Source organism: Gobio gobio (assembly GCF_949357685.1).
Source record: "Gobio gobio genome assembly, chromosome: 3".
Taxonomy (NCBI): domain Eukaryota; kingdom Metazoa; phylum Chordata; class Actinopteri; order Cypriniformes; family Gobionidae; genus Gobio; species Gobio gobio.
This window is the reverse complement of record NC_137099.1, coordinates 55,715,728-55,738,867: the sequence shown is the minus strand read 5'-3', so window position 1 is coordinate 55,738,867 and position 23,140 is coordinate 55,715,728. Positions and strand designations below refer to the sequence as shown.

The window sequence follows — 23,140 nt, the reverse complement described above, 5'->3', positions numbered from 1 at the left end:
CAACCTACCTGGAGTCTCCAGAAGTGAAGGTGTCAGGATCTCAGAGACTTCAGTTAGGTAAAGAATCCTAAAAAATGACCCCCACTAGATAAGAATCACAAGCTGAAGTGTTGTAAAATACACGAAGAAGGTTTTTTTATAGGCTTTATGGACAGATAGGTTGAGAGTGACTCTTGAAGGACCAGCACCACATCCTCTAGTACCACTGTTTGAAGAATTCATCTTCCAGAATCTGGCAGTACGTTTTGGGAGTTCATTTTAGTCCATCCTGAAGTCCGTTTTGCAGAGATGGACTAAAAATGAACTCCCAAAACGTACTGCCAGATTCTGGAAGATGAATTCTTCAAACAGTGGTACTAGAGGATGTGGTGCTGGTCCTTCAAGAGTCATTCTCAACCTATAAAACCTATAAAGCCTATAAAAAAGCAGGCTTTTTTATATTTTACAACACTTCAGCTTGTGATTCTTATTTAGTGGGGGTCATTTTTTAGGATTCTTTACCTAACTGAAGTCTCTGAGATCCTGACACCTTCACTTCTGGAGACTCCAGGTAGGTTGCAGCTTTGGAAAATGGTGGCGCTGGAGACTAAAGGGTTCCTGATGGTTTCACCCTTAATTCTTCACCTTAATTCTTAATTCTTTTGCAGTTAACAGGTGTCTTTTCTTCACCACCTGTTTTTGTCAGATCCTGCTGACCCAACGAGCATTTCACTGTCCAATGGTCATGCCTTAACTGCAATGTCTAGTATTGCATTAGTATTGCATCCTTCTCATGGGCATTTAATACTTTTTGACTTTTCAGTCTGAGTTAAATCTCTTTTTTGGCTCAATTTATCTGTAAAAGAAAACATGCCTAATAATTCTGCACACCTGAATATAAGGTGTTTTTCATTTCCAGCCTTCATGAACAATTATATATCACTTATACATTATTAAATACTAAATCAATAGTAGTTATTAGGATTACTGTGGTTTGGAATTGGTCAAATGTGCCTGGAAAAAAAATATGATCAGAAAATCAACGTGCCTAATAATTCTGCACTCCCTGTAAACAGAACTTTTATAACTATGTCAGATATGTTTTTACATTTTTTTTGACCGGACAAACATTCTTCATAACAGAGCCTAAAAGGGTGGAACTTTAAGAGTAGGACAAGCAGGATAACATTTCAAAAACTTAAAAAAAAGGTCGAGGTGAGAGTTGAAGCTTACTTAATTTTGTACGGTTGAATTCCAGCAGGAAAAACAAATTATGTAATTTCCTGAAAATTGTCTCAATGAAATTGTCGGTCTTTTTTGGAAGTCGAGAAAAACATAACAGGGTGGAAGATGACTTCAGGGACACAGTAAATGAAGACAATTGTAAAAAAATAACTATAGTTTCACATGATTTATATGTGATTTAACATGATTTAACTAGAGGTAGTTTAGCCTATTCTATAACATAATCAAAAAATATTTTGAGATTTTTATCATTTCATGGTTTATAGTTCTTGTGGAAGTTGATTACTTTGCACTGAGGACATGATAAAATTGAATGCATATATCAATAAAAAGGTGTGTAAAAAACAAAATAGTATTTTTAATACCGATTATATCTGTTTAAGTGATAAAGAAGACCTACATTTATAATTTAAGCCATTTCTTATGCGACTCATTTTATAGAAAATATGAGTAGGTAAATCATGAAGACAGAGAAGTCACTGTAGAACAGGAATGACCCAGCTACAACATGCGGCTGTTGTCATCGGTAGAAGTGGAAACTCTCGTCCTCGTCACCGGTCGCGGACACAAGTGCTTTGTATTTTAACCATAGATTGTAACCGAGCAGCTATGGTTGCGCGTTTCACACACCCTCTCCGGACCACTTTGAGTTGTTGACGCTGACAGCGGCAAAAGCGACGCATGTGCTTTTCACTTGTAAAACTCAAGGGTTATGGGTAATGTAGTCTCTGCTCGCAAATGAGCGTACCGGTCCGCTAAAAGCAGGTTGTGGGCGCACGGAGAGGTGGCGGAACACTCAAGAGCTATATTTGGAAGTGGCGGTACTGAGTACCGGCGCGTACCGGCCCACTTAAAGCACTGCATACATCCATCATCTGTCTACCCGTCCATCATCCATCCATCCATCCAATCTATCTGTCTTTCTGTCTGTCCGTTCGTCCATCCATCCATCCATCCATCCAATCTCTGTCTTTCTGTCTATCCGTCCATCCATTCATCCATCCATCTGTCCATCCATCAATCCATTCAATGATCTATCTGTCTGTCTATCCATCCATCCATCCATCCATCCATCCATCCATCTGTCTACCCGTCCATCATCCATCCATCTATCCATCTGTCTACCCGTCCATCCATTTATCCATTTATCCATCCATCCATCCATCCATCCATCCAATCTATCTGTCTTTCTGTCTGTCTGTCCGTCCGTTCGTCCATCCATCCATCCAATCTCTCTTTCTGTCTATCCGTCCATCCATTCATCCATCCATCTGTCCATCCATCAATCCATTCAATGATCTATCTGTCTGTCTATCCGTCCATCCATCCGTCCGTCCATCCATCTGTCTACCCGTCCATCATCCATCCATCCATCCATCCATCTGTCTACCCGTCCATCATCCATCCATCCATCCATCCATCCATCCATCCATCCATCCATCCATCTGTCTACCCGTCCATCATCCATCCATCTATCCATCTGTCTACCCGTCCATCCATTTATCCATTTATCCATCCATCCATCCATCCATCCAATCTATCTGTCTTTCTGTCTGTCTGTCCGTCCGTTCGTCCATCCATCCATCCAATCTCTCTTTCTGTCTATCCGTCCATCCATTCATCCATCCATCTGTCCATCCATCAATCCATTCAATGATCTATCTGTCTGTCTATCCGTCCATCCATCCGTCCGTCCATCCATCTGTCTACCCGTCCATCCATTTATCCATCCATCCATCCATCCATCCAATCTATCTGTCCGTCCGTCCGTCCGTCCTTCCATCCATCCATCCATCCATCCATCCAATCTCTGTCTTTCTGTCTATCCGTCCATCCATTCATCCATCCATCCGTCCATCCATCAATCCATTCAATGATCTATCTGTCTGTCTATCGGTCCATCCAATCCGTCTGTCCATCCATTCATCCATCCATCTGTCCATCCATCCGTCCATTCATCCATCCATCCATCCATCCATCGATCTCTGTCCATCCATCCATCCATCCATCTGTCTACCCGTCCATCCATCCAATCTATCTGTCTTTCTGTCTACCCGTCCATTCATTTATCCATCCGTCCATCCATCCATCCAATCTATCTGTCTTTCTGTCTATCCGTCCATCCATTCATTCATCCATCAATCTGTCCATCCATCCATTCAATGATCTATCTGTCTGTCTCTCCGTCCGTCCGTCCGTCCATCCATCCATCCGCCCATCCATCCATCCATCCATCTGTCTACCCGTCCATCGATCCAATCTATCTGTCTTTCTGTCTACCCGTCCATCCATTCATTCATCCATCAATCTGTCCATCCATCCATCCCTCCATTCATCCCTCCATTGATCTCTGTCCATCCATCCATCCATCCATCTGTCTACCCGTCCATCCATCCAATCTATCTGTCTTTCTGTCTACCCGTCCATCCATTTATCCATCCATTTATCCATCCATCCATCCATCCATCCATCCATCCATCCAATCTATCTGTCTTTCTGTCTATCCGTCCATCCATCAATATGTCCATCCATCAATCCATTCAATTATCTATCTGTCTTTCTGTCCGTCCGTCCGTCCGTCCGTCCGTCCATGCATCCATCCATCCAATCTCTGTCTTTCTGTCTATCCGTCCATCCATCCATCAATCCATTCAATGATCTATCTGTCTGTCTATCGGTCCATCCATCCGTCTGTCCATCCATTCATCCATCCATCCGTCCATTCATCCATCCATCCATCGATCTCTGTCCATCCATCCATCCATCCGCCCATCCATCCATCCATCCATCCATCCATCCATCCATCCATCCATCTGTCTACCCGTCCATCCATCCAATCTATCTGTCTTTCTGTCTACCCATCCATCCATTTATCCATCCATCCATCCATCCGTCTGTCTATCTATCTATCTATCCGTCCATCCATCTGTCGATCTATCTGTCCATCCATCCATCCATCCATAAGATCCATTGTAATATTTTTAGTGGTTATATATTTCTGCATTTAAACTATATTTCAGTGTGTTTTGCTTGTTTCAAGAGGGACAGGACACGTGTACAGACACTCAACTTTCCGTTTGCATCTGAGAAAGAAAGCCAGTCATTTCATGCTCAAAATCAGCTGATGCACAATTACTATCGCACACCTGTAGGTAATGGATAGGTGCGTAGGACACAAGGATAACCAAATCCAAAAATCTCAATGAATAAAGGGAAATCCCGCACACTATCAGTACTTGCAAAAAAATATGAAAAACTTTTTATTAGCAACGTTTCGGTCTCATGACCTTCATCAGGTATATACATATTACTCAAAACTCCATGACATTTAAAAATGGTAACATAACCAATCACTGAAGAGAACCATTAATAAGTAAATGAATGCTCAAAATCAGCACCAGCTGGACTGAACTGTAACACAGCCAGATGGTGTGTTTAGGCTGCTGTTCAGTGTTCAAGTATGTTAAACATTAACAAGTGTAAGGTGAAGAATCCAGATGTGTTGACCGCTGGTGTACTCGTAATGCTCATGGGTAAAAGAGTTCCTCAGAATGATCAGCATCATTTCAGATGATTTCCACACTTACACTTATTGACTTATTGGCTATTTCCATTCCCTAAAATATGGACAAAAAGTAGGAAGTCCCAAAGTCTCATGACAAACAACAACTTTTCTTCAAATTGTGACTGAATTAAACAGAAGTAAGCAAGTAAAGAGCACGTCTGCATATCAATTCAAGCTCAGTGCTTCACGGTTACATTTCCAATAAATAAACATATTAGTAACTGCGCGTATTAATGCAAAACAATAGTAATAGTAATTCATATGGATATGGTCAAAGTGGTAGTTGCATGGACTGTCAATGGAGGGGTCAGAAAGCTCTCAGATTTCATCAAATATCTTTATTTGTTTTCCGAAGATGAACAAAGGTCTTACGGGTTTGGACAGGAGGGTGAGGAATTAATGACATGATTTTCATTTTTGGGTGAACTATCCCTTTAAGTGGGACATAAAGTTGATCTTCATACTGTACAATAAAAGTGGCCCTTATAAACTTGGGATACAGTGCACAACTTGTACTTTTAGCATACGTTAATGGTCAATATTCCTTTGGAGAGCAAATGCACAAGAAAAGAGAGTTGTGTCCTCTTACCGTAATGTGGCATAGTGATGGTGTCGTTGGAGTTGCTGAAGCCCATATTGATAATGACCACAGCAGAGGCATTGAGAGCAGCAGCATGTCTGATCTTCTCCCTGTAGGTACAGTTTCCACTGGATATCAGTGCTATCCATGGGATGTTGGGATGGGGAAGGGGGAATTTAGTGTTGCTGTCACACGCCTGTCTGTCCTGCAGAAGAGAAGATGGCATGAACACAAAACCCCTGGCGTCTCTTTTAGGAGAGTGCTCCCCATATCTCCCACATTCACTCTTGTCTGTCTTTATTTCAGATGTCACTGGATCCAGGTAAGTGATGTTGACGAAGGCAGTGTACCATTCCTCTTTCTCGGCCACTGTGAAGTCCAGACACAGCAAATGCACGAAGCAAAACGACAGCAGCCAAGTAGACAGGGCAATACTCCGGCAGGCTTGGTTTAGGGACATTGCCATGTTGACAGAAATGATCCCAAACTAACCCTTTCAAGCTGGGGAACGTCTTTATCCCGCTGCTTTTTTAGATGATTCTCGAGTACGGCATCACTTGGCAAGCCCACAACACAAACAGATGGCCGTCAGATCGAAACATCTCTCTGTCCAACTCCGTCGTCCTTTAAAAGTGGCTTATAGATGCAGTCCACCATCATGTCGCTTCACCCAGCAGGATTTGCGCCTGGGGTTGCCAGTTATTATTACTAAAACAACACTGAAGAGAAACCATATGCAGTTGTTGGAGAATAACACAATATATGAAGTATTAACGAACTCAAAGCGTGATATATTGGTATTTAATAACAATAAAAACTGTCCGGGATTAACGCAATTGAACGGTGCAACACAAACGGGACAAGATAGAAAAACGCTGATCAAATACTGCAACTTTGCGCTTTATAAATTAAATAATGTATTAAGAAACAATAGGTACAATAATATAAAATAACTGAAAATATTATGATCTGTTGAATCGATTAATCGCGATTAATCGCGTCCAAAATAAGTTTGTTTACATGTTACATGTACTGTGTATAATTATTATGTATATAAATACACAACATCTGTTATATCTTTATGATATATTTCTATATATATATATATATATATATATATATATATATATATATATATATATATATATATATATATATATATATATATATATATATATATATATATATATATATATATATGTGTGTGTTTATGTATGTATGTATGTATGTATGTGTGTATTCACATATACTTAATTATTCACAGTACATATATTATGTAAACACAAACGTTTATTTTGGATGCGATTAATCGATTTGACAACATTGTAAATATTATAAAATAGCTGGTTATTGTAAAAAAAGAAAGCAGTTTTAGCAGATTTAGAAGTTAGATTTTATTAGATGTTTTTTCAAAAACAATAAAAATAAGCTTCGTTACATATTGTTTTTTATGTTAAAGTATAGAATATGCAATATTTAAATTTCAATATAGTTATGATCATATATTTAACGGAGGCAATGTTTCAAACGTTGAAATAATCCAGTCACGGGGTAGTGAAGTGATTTGGTAGAGTATCTGGCAACCGCTCCATCACGGACAGCGCAGAACATTTGCGTTGCCCTCCTCTGTGATGGAGTGGGACTGCATCTCCTGCTATTCGTCTAAATAAATAGACAATATGGGTTTTAATATATATACATATTTTATAGGATACACCTGTATTAGATTACAATCGAAACAATTCCCGCTACGCAAAAGACACCTGTTAGTAAATGTTTGTGGAACTGATAACAGCGCTTCAGTTTCCACCCGGAACGATTTACTGTTACACACGCACCGGGATCAGCTGTGGTCAGCTGGCTGTTTTCTGCGCGATAAAACCTTTATCCTGGTAAGTTTCATACGACAGACGCGGTCGATTGGATGGCGTTGACCTGTAAATAAAAACTGAAGTTTTTGTAAAATTGACCGTTGAGCTGAGATGCGTATTAAAGATCATTAATGAGGTGTCACGTCCCTCGTGTAAGTTCAGTGGAAATCATCAGCCTAATCAACAGGTAATCGCAATGTGTTTCATGTCGACTCGAGTAAATGTGTCAGATATTGTGCATTCTGTGTTTGATATTGGAGGTGAAAGATGCCTAAGAAGAAGACTGGCGCTCGGAAGAAGGCCGAGAGCCGAAAGGAGCGAGAGAAACAGAGTCGAGCCAATAGAGAGGCTGTGGATGTGGCCAAGCACCCATGTAACGGAACCATGGTAAGAGTCATCTCTCAGCTCTGACGGGTTACAAAAGGACATCGTTTGAAGAAATATTTGAATGAAAATACTTTAAACGGGCTTTAAAATAATTCCAGTTCTCATTCTCTTCTTATAAGCTTAAATATATATTCACAAAACTGAAACCTGTTTAGGTCTTCAACATTTTACTTGTTTTCCAGCCAAAAATTAAGCATATTTAAGATTCTTATTATTTACATCATTATGTACATCCTCCCATACAAATTCTCATTAATGTTGTATTAAAAATATATATATACCTCAGTAAGAATAATGTAGTAATTAGTTATGCAACAATACAGTTAGTCCACGGTTCAATACATACCTCGGTTTTTAACCACGGTTTTCGGTTCGGTTCGGTTCTGATGGCTTGTCAGATCAGTTTTTTGCTATTCTATTCTTAAGCGACAGGAACAGCAAGAGGTTAAGGACAAGCGGCCGCGTGTTCAATTGGCTGCCCTGCTGTCAATTTAAGACCTGCACGCATCTAATATACAGACACACGCCGATTTACTTTCACTTTAGACATAACCGACTGTGTTTATGTTAACCTTGTGTGTATTTGACAGGATTAGCGCAGTAAGACGACTACTTAGTCCAGTAATCACTTGTTTGACAGGCTTATAGTGCGCACGCTCGGAAAAGCGCATGGTGCCCTACACGCAAGGCTTTAAAACGCATGCAAATAATGAACTTTCGTGATTGTGACTAACTATAGTGTTCCGTGAGTATAACTCTACCCGTGTGATGCGAATGTATGTCGCGTTGTTCAGTGTATTGGGATGGAGGCAAATGATAGAATGTGTAGAAAAATTATAAACAATGCAAAACGCAATTCACAAGCGCGTATTGAACCGTGTATGCCGTACCGAATGGTTCAATATTATATTGGGAATTGTGGCATCCCTAGTAGTAATGTTTATTTGTTTCTTATTTAAGTCAGCATAAATTAAAGTCACCATGAAATACAAATGGACAGTTCTTGTGATTTTATGGAAAATCGCAGTATTTATTATAAATGATTTATTCATGTCTTGAATCAAAATAACTTCCTCTTCTCCGATGATGTGTTTACTGTCGTGAGGGCGGGACAACCTGCCACTTACATGAGGTCAACCAATTACAAACCACATCCATCCAATCAATTCCTAGTGGACAGAATCAAGTCCCGCCCTACATTTGTTCTTGTTCGAGAAGCCATTTCACTCGGATGTACGTCACAATAGTACTATTAGGACTCATGCAGAACTCGAAACAGTTGATCGCCTTTGGCTAATTCACACCTGCAATGCAATTTTCCATTTGGCTTTAACCTCGTCCGCTGCACAACATACAGCAGTGAATTAAGATAAATAAAGTTTGGTATTACACCAGAAACTTAAACTATCTATAATGCTTACGAGACCATAGGAGAATTCTTTTGATCAAAAACATCATAAAATATAATCGCAGCTGGTGCATTACAGCTACAATTAGCATCAAGCTACACATCACAATATATGAGATTATTTTTTGCTCAAAACCGACTTAAAACCATCATGCTTGTAATAACTTCCCTTTGCGATATGAAGTGGATTTTGATTACATAATTGGCAGACATGCGTTATTTGTAGTGTTTTATAACGGACTGTGATATAGTGATTTCTCATGCAAACATCCTCTAATATAGAAATACCCTGAGCTGCATAAAAAACACAGTCAGATCATATATCGTCGTAATTATATGTCTATTTGGCTTCATGTTTCTGTATGGAACTCAGAATGAGGAAATATACAGAAGGGAGTAGATTATGATCATGGGATTTGATTGACAGATCTAGGGCAGAGCAGTGCTCTCTGACTCATAACACGTGCACATGTGTTCGGTACGCTGTTCAAAGCTCTTCAGATGACATAATTCAGTGCAAAATGAATAGAAATTATGTTCTGCATAAAGAAATAAGAAGTAAGCATGTGAGAATAAATCTGTTCTCAGAAAACAAGAACTCAACATCCTTTTTCTTTGGTGTTTTTACACTGGCTTTCAAAACAGCGCCACCAATCTCTGACCTCCAGCGGCTCCAGGCACGTGATCTAAAGCTCCAATCTAATTGGACGGCTTTTCATCGCGGAGCAACGAGGTCTAAAGATTGATTGCGGCCGGTGTGAATATCTCCATACTCGATCTAGCTGTTGTTTCGATTCAAGAATGTCATCACGTCGCTTAACAGTGTGAAAGGCCCTTAAAGTCCCTGTAAAGTCAAAACTAAACATGTGTTCTGAGTTTCTCACCACAGATAAATGTTATTAACCACCCAGCCAAATTTGAATCATAAAAAAATCCGCCAAGTAAATAAAATAGCTTCTCAAAAGCTTGAAAAATAAGCAACGTTCTCTGCTCTCAAACGCTGGGGGTGTGTCCGCTGTAGGGGCTGAAACCACGCCCACTCGCGGGAAAGCTGCCGTTAGCACACAAGACAATATTCACGTACTGATCATGACCGTCTATGATCATGACGCACCGGATGAAGGCCAGGGCAAGAGATGGTCGGTTCGGCCCCATTCTGCTGCGGATTATCAGTGAACCCCAGTTGTCTCCAGTGAAAGTTTGTAAAACTATCCGGTGTAAAGTCACTGCAGAGGCAGGTGTTGGTGGTGATCCTCAGTCCTCCATCAAGGCGGCTGTTCACAAAATTAATCCACCTCTTCTTGATATCATCGTTTTTGTTTTGTAAGTTGTAGGCTGTAGTAACTAACGGTACTGACAGTAACTCGCGATCGAGCGGGCGAACATGCTCTAGTTATGATCGTGTTAGGGGAGGAGCCAGGCTTTGTGAATCGACAGTTATGATAGTGTAGGGGGAGGGGCCATATGCACAGCGACTCCAGTGTGTCATCGAGCCACCGTTTTAGCCCCGCCCACAAAATCCTGAACACAGCAACGGTGAAAAACTGTTTACCGGTCTAACTCCACAATTCATTGCTACACAGTTCACAGTCTTTGTAATGTGTTTCAGCAATACATTTCTAACATTTACAATGTGTTTAGAAACAAAACTTTAACATTATAGCAACTTTCCATTGGTATGGAAATCGACTGGTTTAAATCCTACCTCTCAGGCCGCTCTCAGTTCATCTAAATCCAATCCTGCAGTTCCCACCCGTCCTCCGTTACCACTGGTGTGCCCCAGGGCTCTGTCCTGGGGCCCCTTCTCTTCATCATCTACCTCCTCCCCCTTGGCAATATCTTCCGCAAATACAACATTCACTTCCATTGCTACGCGGATGACACCCAGCTCTACCTTTCCAGCAAACCAAACTCCACCCTCTCACCTTCCTCCCTTACCAACTGCCTCACCGAGCTCAAATTCTGGTTCTCCTCCAACTTCCTCAAACTAAACAGTGATAAAACAGAAATTCTTCTTATTGGCACTAAATCAACCCTTTCAAAAGCTGTTTTTCCCTCATATCAATAACATCACCCGGTCTGCATATTTCCACTTACGCAATATTCTCTCATCTTTTTCAAATCAAGACTAAAAACTCACCTATTCAGAATTGCATACCCCACTTAACCATTTACATTGCCTTTCTTATCTGTTTATTATTTTTTACTGTTTTTATGTGTTGTACGGTGTCCTCGAGTGCCCAGCGAGGCGCCTTTAAATAAAATGTATTATTATTATTATTAGCTTCCGTTTTATGCTAATTTTAAATACAGTGCGAACCAATACTTTTGTGGTGGATAAATATTTGTTCATCACATTCAGTAATGCAATATTTTTTCCCATTGCAATAATGAGAATTGGGGGGGAAAGTGCTTAATTGTACATTGTGCATAATAAAAACAATATCTTGATGTAAAAGTCTTTTTTTATGCAAATTAATATGACCCAGACATGTTACGGATCGGTTTCATGAGGTCCTTTGGGAATTTCTATTAAAACTTTGATATAACCTACAGGAATCTCTTGGCATTTTTGACCAGTGTTGAGGCTGTTTTCAACATGTTTCAGTTTTGCTGCAGGTTTCTTTCCAGTGGGTACATTGATGCACTGCCCTAACTTTTTTTTTCTTATTTGACTTTTTAGGAATGTGACAAGTGTCAAAGGTAATTTGACTTAATTATGATTTTTTGCTTCGAGTCAGAATTGTTACATTCCCTTACATAATATATCACATTCTTTTCTGTTGCCAGGCGACAGAAGAACCGAGCGTTCTGCTATTTCTGTTCTTCAGTGCAGAAACTCCCCATGTGTGCACAGTGTGGTGAGCCGGACTTCCTTATTTTGAACCCCCACACACACTCCACCCTCATGATAATTGACACTCATCATTTTCCCCTAGATTGTGCTTCTTTTTATTTTTTTTGGTCTGGCAAAAAAAAAAAAAAGCAGTATCTAAACAAATACTATTGGGCTGGGTTCTCTTTTTTATTTTTATTAGCTCAAGAGAAGGGGGAAAAAAAGTGGAACTTTTTTCCACATGACATCACCCTGCTTGGACAGAACATTCGGCTCAGTAGCTGAACTCACATGAACTCATCCGCTTTAATACCAGTTACAGCATGAAATAAACATGAATGAGCATCTGAAAGTGTGTTAAAAGATACCGAAATCCGTATCATGGAATCGCTCAATCTTGTAAACAATGTCACGTAACGTCACATTTACCTCAGAAAAACCACATTCAGTGTCCATAAACTCATTAGTCTTCTAGAAAAATTAACTCCAGAGTGGAGCATTTTGCTAAATATATGCCCCATATTACATATTCATTATAATTTTTAATGTTCTTCAATATTTAATGCATGTTTGAATAAATCTGGCAAGTTTTTATGACAGCCACCGTTTAAATGTATATATTTCATATAACTTTGTTCTTATAAAAAAACATTTAAGTGTTCGTATATAAATCGGTTAATTTTTACTTTTAATATTATAAGTAGGCTCAACTGACTCCCATAATTTACAGCATTAGTTGAGAGATTTGTTTTCCTTGAGAGAATCTGCCATGTATTGTACCTGATATATATCCAAAATAATCGATTGAATCGCATCGGTAACGAAATCGAATGGAATTGTAAAATTTGTCTTAAAGGGGTCATGAACTGGCTTTTTTTATTTTTTTATACTGTTGTCTGAAGTCATCTTATGGCGTTTATGTGGTTTTTACATTCAAAAACATCATAATAAGTAGGCTTGCTACGATAGTCGGTGTTGCCGGTGTTACCGGTGTCCAGACTCAACACCGGTTACATCACTTGCCCACCGTGGCACCGCCCACCGTCTTTTTGATTTTTTTTATAGTAATAAAATAATTTAGTTCAGTTAGAGAACAGACAATACAAATAAAAACTGAACGTATCTGCTTAGTAAAGCAGGATCCGACCGTGCAGTCTCGGCAGCGGCAGGAGTCATTCATCAGATTTAAGAGTGAGGAGCTGACTGAGATGATCGCGGAAGATTTGGTTTCAAAGCGAAACGTAAAAGCGCCTATTTAAGGGAGTTGGTCATTTGTTTTGTTGTTGTGTTTTTCATTAAAAATAATAGGCTAATGAACCCACAATTCAAGCAACCCGCAGCCGAATTGGCGCTAAATCAAAACTGAAAGTAAAATGTGGACGGCCGCACAGAGCGCGCATTGTTTCCTTTCGCCTGGCTCCGCAGTGCGAGCCTCCGCGCTACGCTGACTGCGCGCATTTATTTTTGCCGCGTGCACCCTCGCGCTCGTGCGGGCGCGTCAAGTATAAACGAGGCTTTACGGACGAACTGTTATTCATTCATGGCGTGCATCTCAATCATAGACTGATCAATGCTTGATCAGTGCCCTGACTACTGAACTAGGGAACTGATTGAGACGCACCCATGGCCTCACAGAGCGCGCATTTACAGACGAGCTGTCATTCACGGTGTGTGAATACGCAACACTGGCGCGTTTTCAGTTCAGAGCGGTCGTATGCATGTTACTTTCGGTTAGACAGAATTAGTGATTTAAAAGCCTCCGCCGGTGATACCGGTATTACCGGTGTTGTCACACATCAATTAACCGGTGGGAAAATTTCCTCACCGTCACATCCCTAATAATAAGTAATAGGCTATTTTCTGCCTTGGTGTTGAGGCTCTCTGAGAAACACTCGGATTTGATGGGCGTGCCGAGCTGAAGACTTGGAAGTAAACGCCCACGGCTAGGATTGGATAATATTTGCATATTTAATGAGCTTCAGCTACCGTCTGTCCCAGGAATCGTCTAGGGGAAATGCTCAGAGAACTCGCAAAATATCAAACAAACACTAAATCACACACACACACACACACTTGCGGGGAGACACACACACACACACACACACACACTCGCGGGGAGACACACACACACACTGGCGCGGAGACACACGCACTCACACTCGCGCGCGCACACACACACACACACACACACACACACACACACACACACACACGGAGACACACACACACACACACACACACACACACACGGAGACACTCGCGCGGAGACACACACACACGGAGACACTCGCGCGGACACACACGTACACACACTAGCGCGGAGACACACACACACACACACTCGCGCGGACACACCCATAACGTTACAACAAGTCTCTCTACACATAATCAATACACAATCGTACACATATGAAACAATCTGTAACAATGCAATACTATCACGTATAAAACATGTTTTACTCACATCAGTGTGCTGCACCATTCCTGTCGGGTCCGATATAGAAGGCACACCATTGTGTTTCAATCTCAATATGTCTGCAAATCCCCACGTGAGCTGGAACTTCATTAAAATAAAGTTCAACCACATATTCCTAATATTAGGATCCGAGGGAAGCTTATGCAGTGACTGTGTTCTTCCACAACCAGGAATAGCGCAATATCGTGATATCCTCGGCATGTTTATTGCTGCTGGCTAGCAATCCGACCATCTCCGTGAGTCGGTGGGCGGAGCTAATAAATTACATGTGCTTATTATTCTGTAGAGGCGGTGTTTTGTCGCACGATGACGTAAGGGTGAAGCACAAGATCGTTTTCAGGGTCTGGTGTCTATAAAAGTTTTTCTTTGACTAACAAAGTTTTCAGCTCTGAAACTCACAGGATATTCTTATATTTGCCAATACCTCTTATATATCAAAAGCTCAAGGGAAAGTTGATTTCTCAATTCATCACCCCTTTAATACCCAGCCCTAGTACATTTCCCTGATCCCTTTTCCTCACCATGCTGGGACAGGCCACTGGCAGCAACTGAGCAGAGTGTTTTGTCCAAGCAGGGTGGTGTAATGTGGAAACAAATGTAAGGGAAAGATAATATGAATTTTTTCAAAAGATAACTAATGACAAGATTCCATTCAAATCTGCGGAATGGGAACAAAGTGCGGCTGCTTTTCACACGCGAGGGTCACAAGTATCAGCGTTATAAGAGGGAAGGGGAGGAGGATATCCTACAAAAATATTTGAAACTGTTGTTATCTGTTTGTTCTAGCTGGAGATATCAGAGATAAAGAAGTTTTAATTGTCTATTGTGTTTCTTTATTCAAAGGCAAAACGAAATGTATGAAGTCTTCAGACTGTGTCATAAAACATCCTGGCGTTCACAGCACTGGAATGGGCATGGTGGTAAGTGGAACATCACCAGGACACATCGTCACAGATTTCACATTTTCCACACCATACTCTCTGGCAGCCTTCTGCTTCCTGTTATTTCAGAAGAGAGTATTTGCCATCGTGTGCATCATTATCGAGCCAGTGGAAGAAACTGAAAACACTATCATTTGATTTGAGCTCTTTCTAGTAAAACTGAGAACATTCATTCCTGAAGATCTAGAGCTGCACGATTCTGGATAAATTCATAATCACGATTTTGTTTCAAACTGAGATCATGATTCTCCCACGATTCTGAACAGAAACAAAATTAAATAACATGTAAATTACCAGAGGTTCTGACAAAATATTAATATTAGCTGCAGTCTATTTAAAAATGTTTTATTAATTACAATGAATACTTTTTTAAAAATCGTGTTGAATTAATGAATCAATGACTCGCTTATAAATAAATCACTTGTTTCATTACTGGATGAATCAGTGTTTTTGAACAAATCTCTTGAATGAATGAATCTGACTCACTTGTTTCATTACTGGATGAATCAGTGTTTTTGAACAAATCTCTTGAATGAATGAATCTGACTCACTTGTTTCATTACTGGATGAACAGCGTGTTTAAACAAATCTCTTGAAATGAATGAATCAGTGATTCATTCATAAAGACTTCACTTGTTTCATTACTGGATGAATCAGTGTTTTTAAATGAATCTTTTGAATGAATGATTCAATGATTCACTCATAAAGACTTCACTTGCTTCATTACTGGATGAATCAGTGTTTTTGAACAAATCTCTTGAATGAATGAATCTGACTCACTTGTTTCATTACTGGATGAACAGCGTGTTTAAACAAATCTCTTGAAATGAATAAATCAATGATTCATTCATAAAGACTTCACTTGTTTCATTACTGGATGAATCAGTGTTTTTAAATGAATCTTTTGAATGAATGATTCAATGATTCACTCTTAAAGACTTCACTTGCTTCATTACTGGATGAATCAGTGTTTTTGAACAAATCTCTTGAATGAATGAATCTGACTCACTTGTTTCATTACTGGATGAACAGCGTGTTTAAACAAATCTCTTGAAATGAATGAATCAATGATTCATTCATAAAGACTTCACTTGTTTCATTACTGGATGAATCAGTGTTTTTAAACAAATCTCTTGAATGAATGATTCAATGATTCACTCATAAAGACTTCACTTGCTTCATTACTGGATGAATCAGTGTTTTTGAACAAATCTCTTGAATGAATGAATCTGACTCACTTGTTTCATTACTGGATGAACAGCGTGTTTAAACAAATCTCTTGAAATGAATGAATCAATGATTCATTCATAAAGACTTCACTTGTTTCATTACTGGATGAATCAGTGTTTTTAAACAAATCTCTTGAATGAATGATTCAATGATTCACTCATAAAGACTTCACTTGCTTCATTACTGGATGAATCAGTGTTTTTAAACATCTCTTGAATGAATGAATCAATGATTCTCTCATAAAGACTTAACTTGCTTCATTACTGCATTAATCAGTGTTTTTAAACACATCTCTTGAATGAATGAATGAATCAATGACTCGTTTCATTACTGGATGAATCTGCATTTTTAAACAAATCTCTTAAGTGTATTTGTCATTGAATCATTCATTCATGTAATTGATACAATCATTGTTTAAAGCTCCAAGTTACTTTCAAAAGATGATTTGCTCTAGTTTGATCACTTCCATTGACTATAAACTTTTATCCCAGTACTTCTGTGATTTAATATTAATTATTGTAAGACTCTCTGGTTGAAAAGACTGTTTGTTTCATACCTACACATGTCAACCGTTCTCTCTGGCTCAGCGGCAGCGCCAACACAGACCTGAACGTTCACTGTGATTTTGTCAAAGATTTAATAGACACAGGAGAATCGTTGTCATTTAGGGATGAGATTGTGTGTGTGTGTGTGTGTGTGTGTTTGAATCAATATTGTGATCTTTTAATGATTAATCGTGCGGCTCTAATCAGGACTGTTTTCAGTGACCACAGACAGAAGAGTCTTTGATTGTGAATGAAGTGTGCCATTTGGGACAGGGCCAAAGACTTCACTTGTTTCATTATTGGATGAATCAGTGTTTTTAAAAGAATCTCTTGAATGAATGAATGAATCAAGGATTCTCTCATAAAGACTTCACTTGTTTCATTATTGGATGAATCAGTGTTTTTAAAAGAATCTCTTGAATGAATGAATGAATCAAGGATTCTCTCATAAAGACTTCACTTGTTTCATTATTGGATGAATCAGTGTTTTTAAAAGAATCTCTTGAATGAATGAATGAATCAAGGATTCTCTCATAAAGACTTCACTTGTTTCATTATTGGATGAATCAGTGTTTTTAAAAGAATCTCTTGAATGAATGAATGAATCAAGGATTCTCTCATAAAGACTTCACTTGTTTCATTACTGAATGAATCAGCATTTTTAAACAAATCTCTTGAATTAATGAATCAATGACTCGTTTCATTACTAAAAGAATCAGTACTTTTGAACTAATCTCTTGAATGAATGATTTAATGACAAATACACTTATTAAACACTTTTCGCCACCTACTGGTTTATGTAATTAATACAATCATTGTTTAAAGCTCCAAGTTACTTTACAAAGATGATTTGCTCTAGTTTGATCACTTCCATTGACTATAAACTTAACTATAGACGTGTATCCCAGTACTTCTGTGATTTAATATTGAAGGGTTAGTTCACCCAAAAATGAAAATTCTGTCATTAATTACTTACCCTCATGTCGTTCGACACCCGTCAGACCTCCGGTCATCTTCAGAACATAAATGAAGATATTTCAGTTGAAATCTGATGGCTCTGAAAGGCCTCCATTGACACAATGGCACGGTTCACTCTCAAGACCCTTAAAAGCTACTAAAGACGTCGTTACAAAGTCCATCTCACTACAGTGGTTCTACAATAACTTTAAGGAGTGACGAGAATAGTTTTTGTGCGCAAAAAAACCCTAAATAATGACTTGCATAGTGATGACGATTTCAGAACACGGCCTCATGAAGCTTCGAAGCGTTATGAATCAGTGAGTCGAATCAGCAGTTTGAATCGCCAAATTTCAGCAGTTTGGCGTTTGACACGCGATCCGAATCATGATTCGGCTCACTGATTCATAACGCTTCGAAGCTTCATGAGGCCGTGTTTTGAAATCGTCATCACTATATAAGTCGTTATTTAGGGTTTTTTTGCGCACAAAAACTATTCTCGCCGATTCATAAAGTTATTGTAGAACCACTGTAGTGAGATGGACTTTGTAACGACGTCTTTAGTAGCTTTTAAGGGTCTTGAGAGTGTAACGTGCCATTGTGCCAATGGAGGCCTTTCAGAGCCATCAGATTTCAACTAAAATATCTTCATTTGTGTTCTGAAGATGAACGGAGGTCTGACAGGTGTCGAACGACATGAGGGTAAGTCATTAATGACAGAATTTTCATTTTTGGGTGAACTAACCCTTTAATTATTGCAAGACTCTCTGGTTGAAAAGACTGTTTGTTTCATACCTACACATGTCAACCGTTCTCTCTGGCTCAGCGGCAGCGCCAACACAGACCTGAACGTTCACTGTGATTTTGTCAAAGGTGTAATAGACACAGGAGAATCGTTGTCACTTAGGGATGAGATTGTGTGTGTGTTTGAATCAATATTGTGATCTTTTAATGATTAATCGTGCGGCTCTCATCAGGACTGTTTTCAGTGACCACAGACAGAAGAGTCTTTGATTGTGAATGTGTGGCTTTGTAGTTAATGCAGTACTGTTTGTGACCATTAGGGGGCCATTTGTGATTTCTGTGAGGCCTGGGTGTGCCATGGAAAGAAGTGCTTGAGCACCCACGCCTGCTCCTGTCCTCTTTGTGATGCAGACTGCATTGAATGCGACCGCAGCGTTTGGGAACACGGTAAAGAGCAAGCGTTCATGTCTAGTACGGTACTAACAGTTACTGTACTGTAAAGCACTGGAATGGCGGAGAAACCAATAATATCCTGTTTGCTTGTATCACGTACAGGTGGGCGCATTTTCCGCTGCTCTTTTTGCCACAACTTCCTGTGTGAGGATGATCAATTTGAACACCAGGCGAGCTGCCAGGTCTTGGAAGCAGAGACTTATAAATGTACGTCTCGTTTGGAATGGTTTGATGAATATTTGACTTCTTGAAACTGACTTGTTCAAAGCCTTTACCTTTGCCCCAATTTCAGGTCTCTCTTGTAATCGTCTGGGTCAGCACTCCTGTCTCCGGTGCAAGGTTAGGGGTTTCCTGTCCCATTTGATTCTGTGCATATTTTGTTTGGACAAACTACAATTGAAATTCTTTTGTTCCAGGCTTGCTTCTGTGACGATCACGCCCGAAGCAAAGTGTTCAAGCAGGAGAAAGGCAGGGCTCCTCCGTGCCCGAAGTGTGGACATGAAACTCAGGAGACCAAAGATCTCAGCATGTCCAGTGAGTATTGTAGTCTGTTTAGTTTAAACTGTCTTTTGAGGCATGTTATTTCGAATAGTGTAGGGTTAATGCACAATTAATCAAGATAAAATTATTAAAATGATACGTATAATATAATTCTCAATCTGATGTTTAACAATTCTGACATTTAATTCAAATAATAATTTTAGCATAGTTTTTATAATACATATAAAATGTAATATTTAAAGGCACAATATGTAAGATATTCTCGCGCATGCGTCGTGGAGGCACACACGAACGACAATAACAAGTTGGATAAAGGTGTTATTTTGATTTTTTTTTGCGCACAAAAACTATTGTCGCATCGTAAGATCATTGTAGAGTCACTGTGGTGAGATGGACTTTGTAACGACGTTTTAAGTGCCTTTTATGAGTCTTGGGAGTATAAATGTACTGAATGCCAATGGAGGCCTATCTGAAGCCTTTCTCAGCCATCAGCTTTCAACAAAAATATCTTAATTTGTGTTCCGAATATGAACGGAGGTCTGACGGGTGTCGAACGACATGAGTAATTAATGACCGAATTTTCATTTTTGGGTGAACTAACCCTTTAATCTCCTCAGCTCAGCTCACTTCACGCGCTGTAGCTCCATATACATACTCCCTCAACCACCACAGGTCAGATTTTCCGCCACAGTAAAGAGAGCTTATTAAATATGAAAACGAATATTTACTTTTACTAATTATTATTTTATTTCAGCTAGTTTTTCAGTAAGAGTTGTTGTTTCGTTTAGTTTTAGTTTTTCATTTATTATGATTTTTTTTATTTGATTTCAGTTTACGGAAAAAAAATTTGACCAATAGTTTTAGTCTTAGTTTCAGTTTTCGTTTACGAACATAACCTTGCCACACACACACACACACACAAGCGGAAGAAGCGGCCACTGTGGGATAATAAAAGTATTAAAAAATAAAATTTATGTGTGAATACATAAAAAGTAGTTCAAAAAGAATTCACTTTCAAGTCCCTATACAATGTGAATGCAAACTGAACTTTTTTTTTTATATATGGAGAAGATCTGTACAGACTCATTTGTATTTTGTACTGATATCTTATTTTAAAACCCAATAAATACAATGTAAAAAAAACAACTTTAGGGGGTCTGAGTTATGTGAAGAAAACACATTGTCAACATTATCATTATGCAACTCTTTTTGCTTTGAAAGTAGAAGTCACATGAGCGGTTATCTTCCTGATGACCTAAGCAATATGTTTCCATTTTGCTGTTCAAAAATAATCCCAATATTACTTTTTGGACAGAGTTGAACAGCTGTAATACAGCTCCTAGTAGTATTGTTGCGTGTCTGATAGTAACCAGATGATTGTACTTTTTTTTTTTTTTACACAGCACGAACCCATAAGTTTGGCCGGCAGACTGGTGCAGATGATGATGATGACTATGGTGCGTCTGGATACAGCTCCTATTGGAAAAATTTGGAATCTGGAGGGGGAGGCCAAGACGAGGAGGACGATGACTTCGATGAGGATGATGATGATGAAGAAGAGGATGAAGATGATGACGATGATGATGAGGAGGACGATCCTGAGGTTGAGGAGTCACTCTCAAATCTGAGCATGGGCGAAAGTGGAAAGACCTAATAAAAAGCTGTAGATGTCAGAAATTCAGATATAGCCCAAGCCATGGTGTCACCCCCCCCCCCAAAAAAACATGAGCTTTGCAGTCACAAGCATCAGATATATGCCCTGTTCCTAATTAAGGTTTTCTGCCCAATGAAATGGAGATTGCGTTGACATAGTGGAATTTCTGACATTGTCTGACATTTGACTTGCAAATATATCTGAAGAAATGTTTTTAAAAGTCACCTGTTTTGTGTATTTCTTTCAATGGGATTGGAATAATGCAGACAACACTCCACTTCTCCGCTCTCAGGACACCTACACACACACACTAGATTGATTATTGATTTCAAAGTAAATTGTATCTTAAGGACAGGAACAGGCAAGGGTTTGTGAAAGTCAAGTGCTTAATATTTAAACTTTTGCTTTATTCAAATATAGTCAAATTTACACTATAAGAAAGTCGTGTTCTGAATTTCACACTATAGTGGTGTACTTTGTAGTGCATTAAAGGCACAATATGTAAGATTTTTGGATTAAAATACCCCAAAACCACCAGAGCAATGTTCTGTATGTTGTTGACTTATGTACATACATTATCCCAAATGTTTCCAAGAATGTTTAAATCCAGAGAAGCCAGCCATTTTAACCAGGACACGGACCGCCTATCAATGACATCATACCCGCATTACCCTCGATTTACGCTTTTATTTTGTAGAAACCATGGAAACACCAAAGACACTTTAATATATTGTGTTTTATTAGACAGGTGAGCAACTGTTTTGACCATTTATAGACAGAGAACACTAATACAGGATTTTCTCCATCATACAATATGTTTTAACATTAATCGCATGCCATTTAGCAACACAAGCCATCCAGCATTTATTAATATGATATTGTAATATCCTTCTAGCTCACTGCAGTGCAACAAGTGTCTCATAGCAGCCACTGAATGCACAGAGTAGCATTATAACAATTACGAAGGCCCTGTCCCAAATGGCACACTTCATGTGCACTTTCGGTCTTGTGGACTTAAAATGGCTGCCGCGTGTCCGTTAAGTCCATGAGACCGTAGGGTGTCCCATTTGTCATTTTAGGTCTCAGAAGGGTGCTCGTGAGCGCCACCTTTGAGGTCGATATGCGCACTTCGGATTTGAGTTCACCCGGCAACTCAGTCTGGAAACCCGTACATTCATTTCTACTGCTTCTGTTACACTTTTGCGGGAACCAATCACAGACTGGCTTATCCACCTGGTGCGCTATTGGCGGGTTTAACACGATGACGGATAGAGAAGCGATGGGTCGTTGCCTGTTGATCACGCCTTTTGTGGTCTGATTGGTTGAAGGACTATCCAATTGCGTACAAAGTTATTTAATTAATGCGCGTTTATGCTCGCGTGTGCAGTAGAAAAAACAGAGCAGACTCCCCAGACCAATGTTCAATCGTAAATTGAGCTTGGTCTGGTGATAGCCAGACAATGCAATCAAGCCAATAGGTGTCAGTATTGAGTTAGTTTTCTAACTCTTGCCGCTTCACACCAAACGTTTTTTGTATCTTTCGGTGTGTTTTTTAACCTCCATCTCTCACACACACACACACACGCACGCACGTATTGAGTCTTTGGGGATTTTGCTGGTTTCTGCTGTCAGGAGCTGCTTGTTTGACACATTTTTCTTTACTCTTGTTACCTCTGTTGTGTGTGTTATAGGCCTGTTGTTTGCTGACTTTATGTTAAGGTATTCTTATTATTGCTAAATAAAGTGAACTTAGTTTGATTGTAATGCT

The 23,140-nt window shown here is 39.3% G+C and overlaps 2 protein-coding genes across 5 annotated transcripts in view; one reads left to right on the top strand and one right to left on the bottom strand.

The window, feature by feature from the left end:
* rnf150a (ring finger protein 150a) overlaps positions 1 to 6,066 on the bottom strand; it is a 23,538-nt gene extending 17,472 nt beyond the window's left edge. The window contains exon 1 of the mRNA XM_079812788.1: positions 5,379 to 6,066. Coding sequence (XP_079668914.1) covers positions 5,379 to 5,835 — 457 coding nt within the window. The 5' untranslated portion in view covers positions 5,836 to 6,066. The remainder of the gene's footprint in view (positions 1 to 5,378) is intronic.
* Positions 1 to 23,140, top strand: part of znf330 (zinc finger protein 330) — a 47,004-nt gene extending 23,864 nt beyond the window's left edge. Inside the window, exons 1-10 of one of the 4 annotated variants that reach the window (XM_079812790.1) lie at positions 6,972 to 7,261; positions 7,501 to 7,627; positions 11,719 to 11,738; positions 11,826 to 11,896; positions 15,191 to 15,267; positions 19,085 to 19,211; positions 19,320 to 19,424; positions 19,510 to 19,556; positions 19,634 to 19,751; positions 21,122 to 23,140. In XM_079812790.1, the coding sequence (XP_079668916.1) occupies positions 7,508 to 7,627; positions 11,719 to 11,738; positions 11,826 to 11,896; positions 15,191 to 15,267; positions 19,085 to 19,211; positions 19,320 to 19,424; positions 19,510 to 19,556; positions 19,634 to 19,751; positions 21,122 to 21,372 (936 nt within the window). In that variant the 5' untranslated portion in view covers positions 6,972 to 7,261; positions 7,501 to 7,507 and the 3' untranslated portion in view covers positions 21,373 to 23,140. Of the gene's footprint in view, positions 1 to 6,971; positions 7,428 to 7,500; positions 7,628 to 11,718; positions 11,739 to 11,825; positions 11,897 to 15,190; positions 15,268 to 19,084; positions 19,212 to 19,319; positions 19,425 to 19,509; positions 19,557 to 19,633; positions 19,752 to 21,121 lie in introns of those variants that run through there. The other 3 variants (XM_079812792.1, XM_079812791.1, XM_079812793.1) reach the window with 3 other exon arrangements.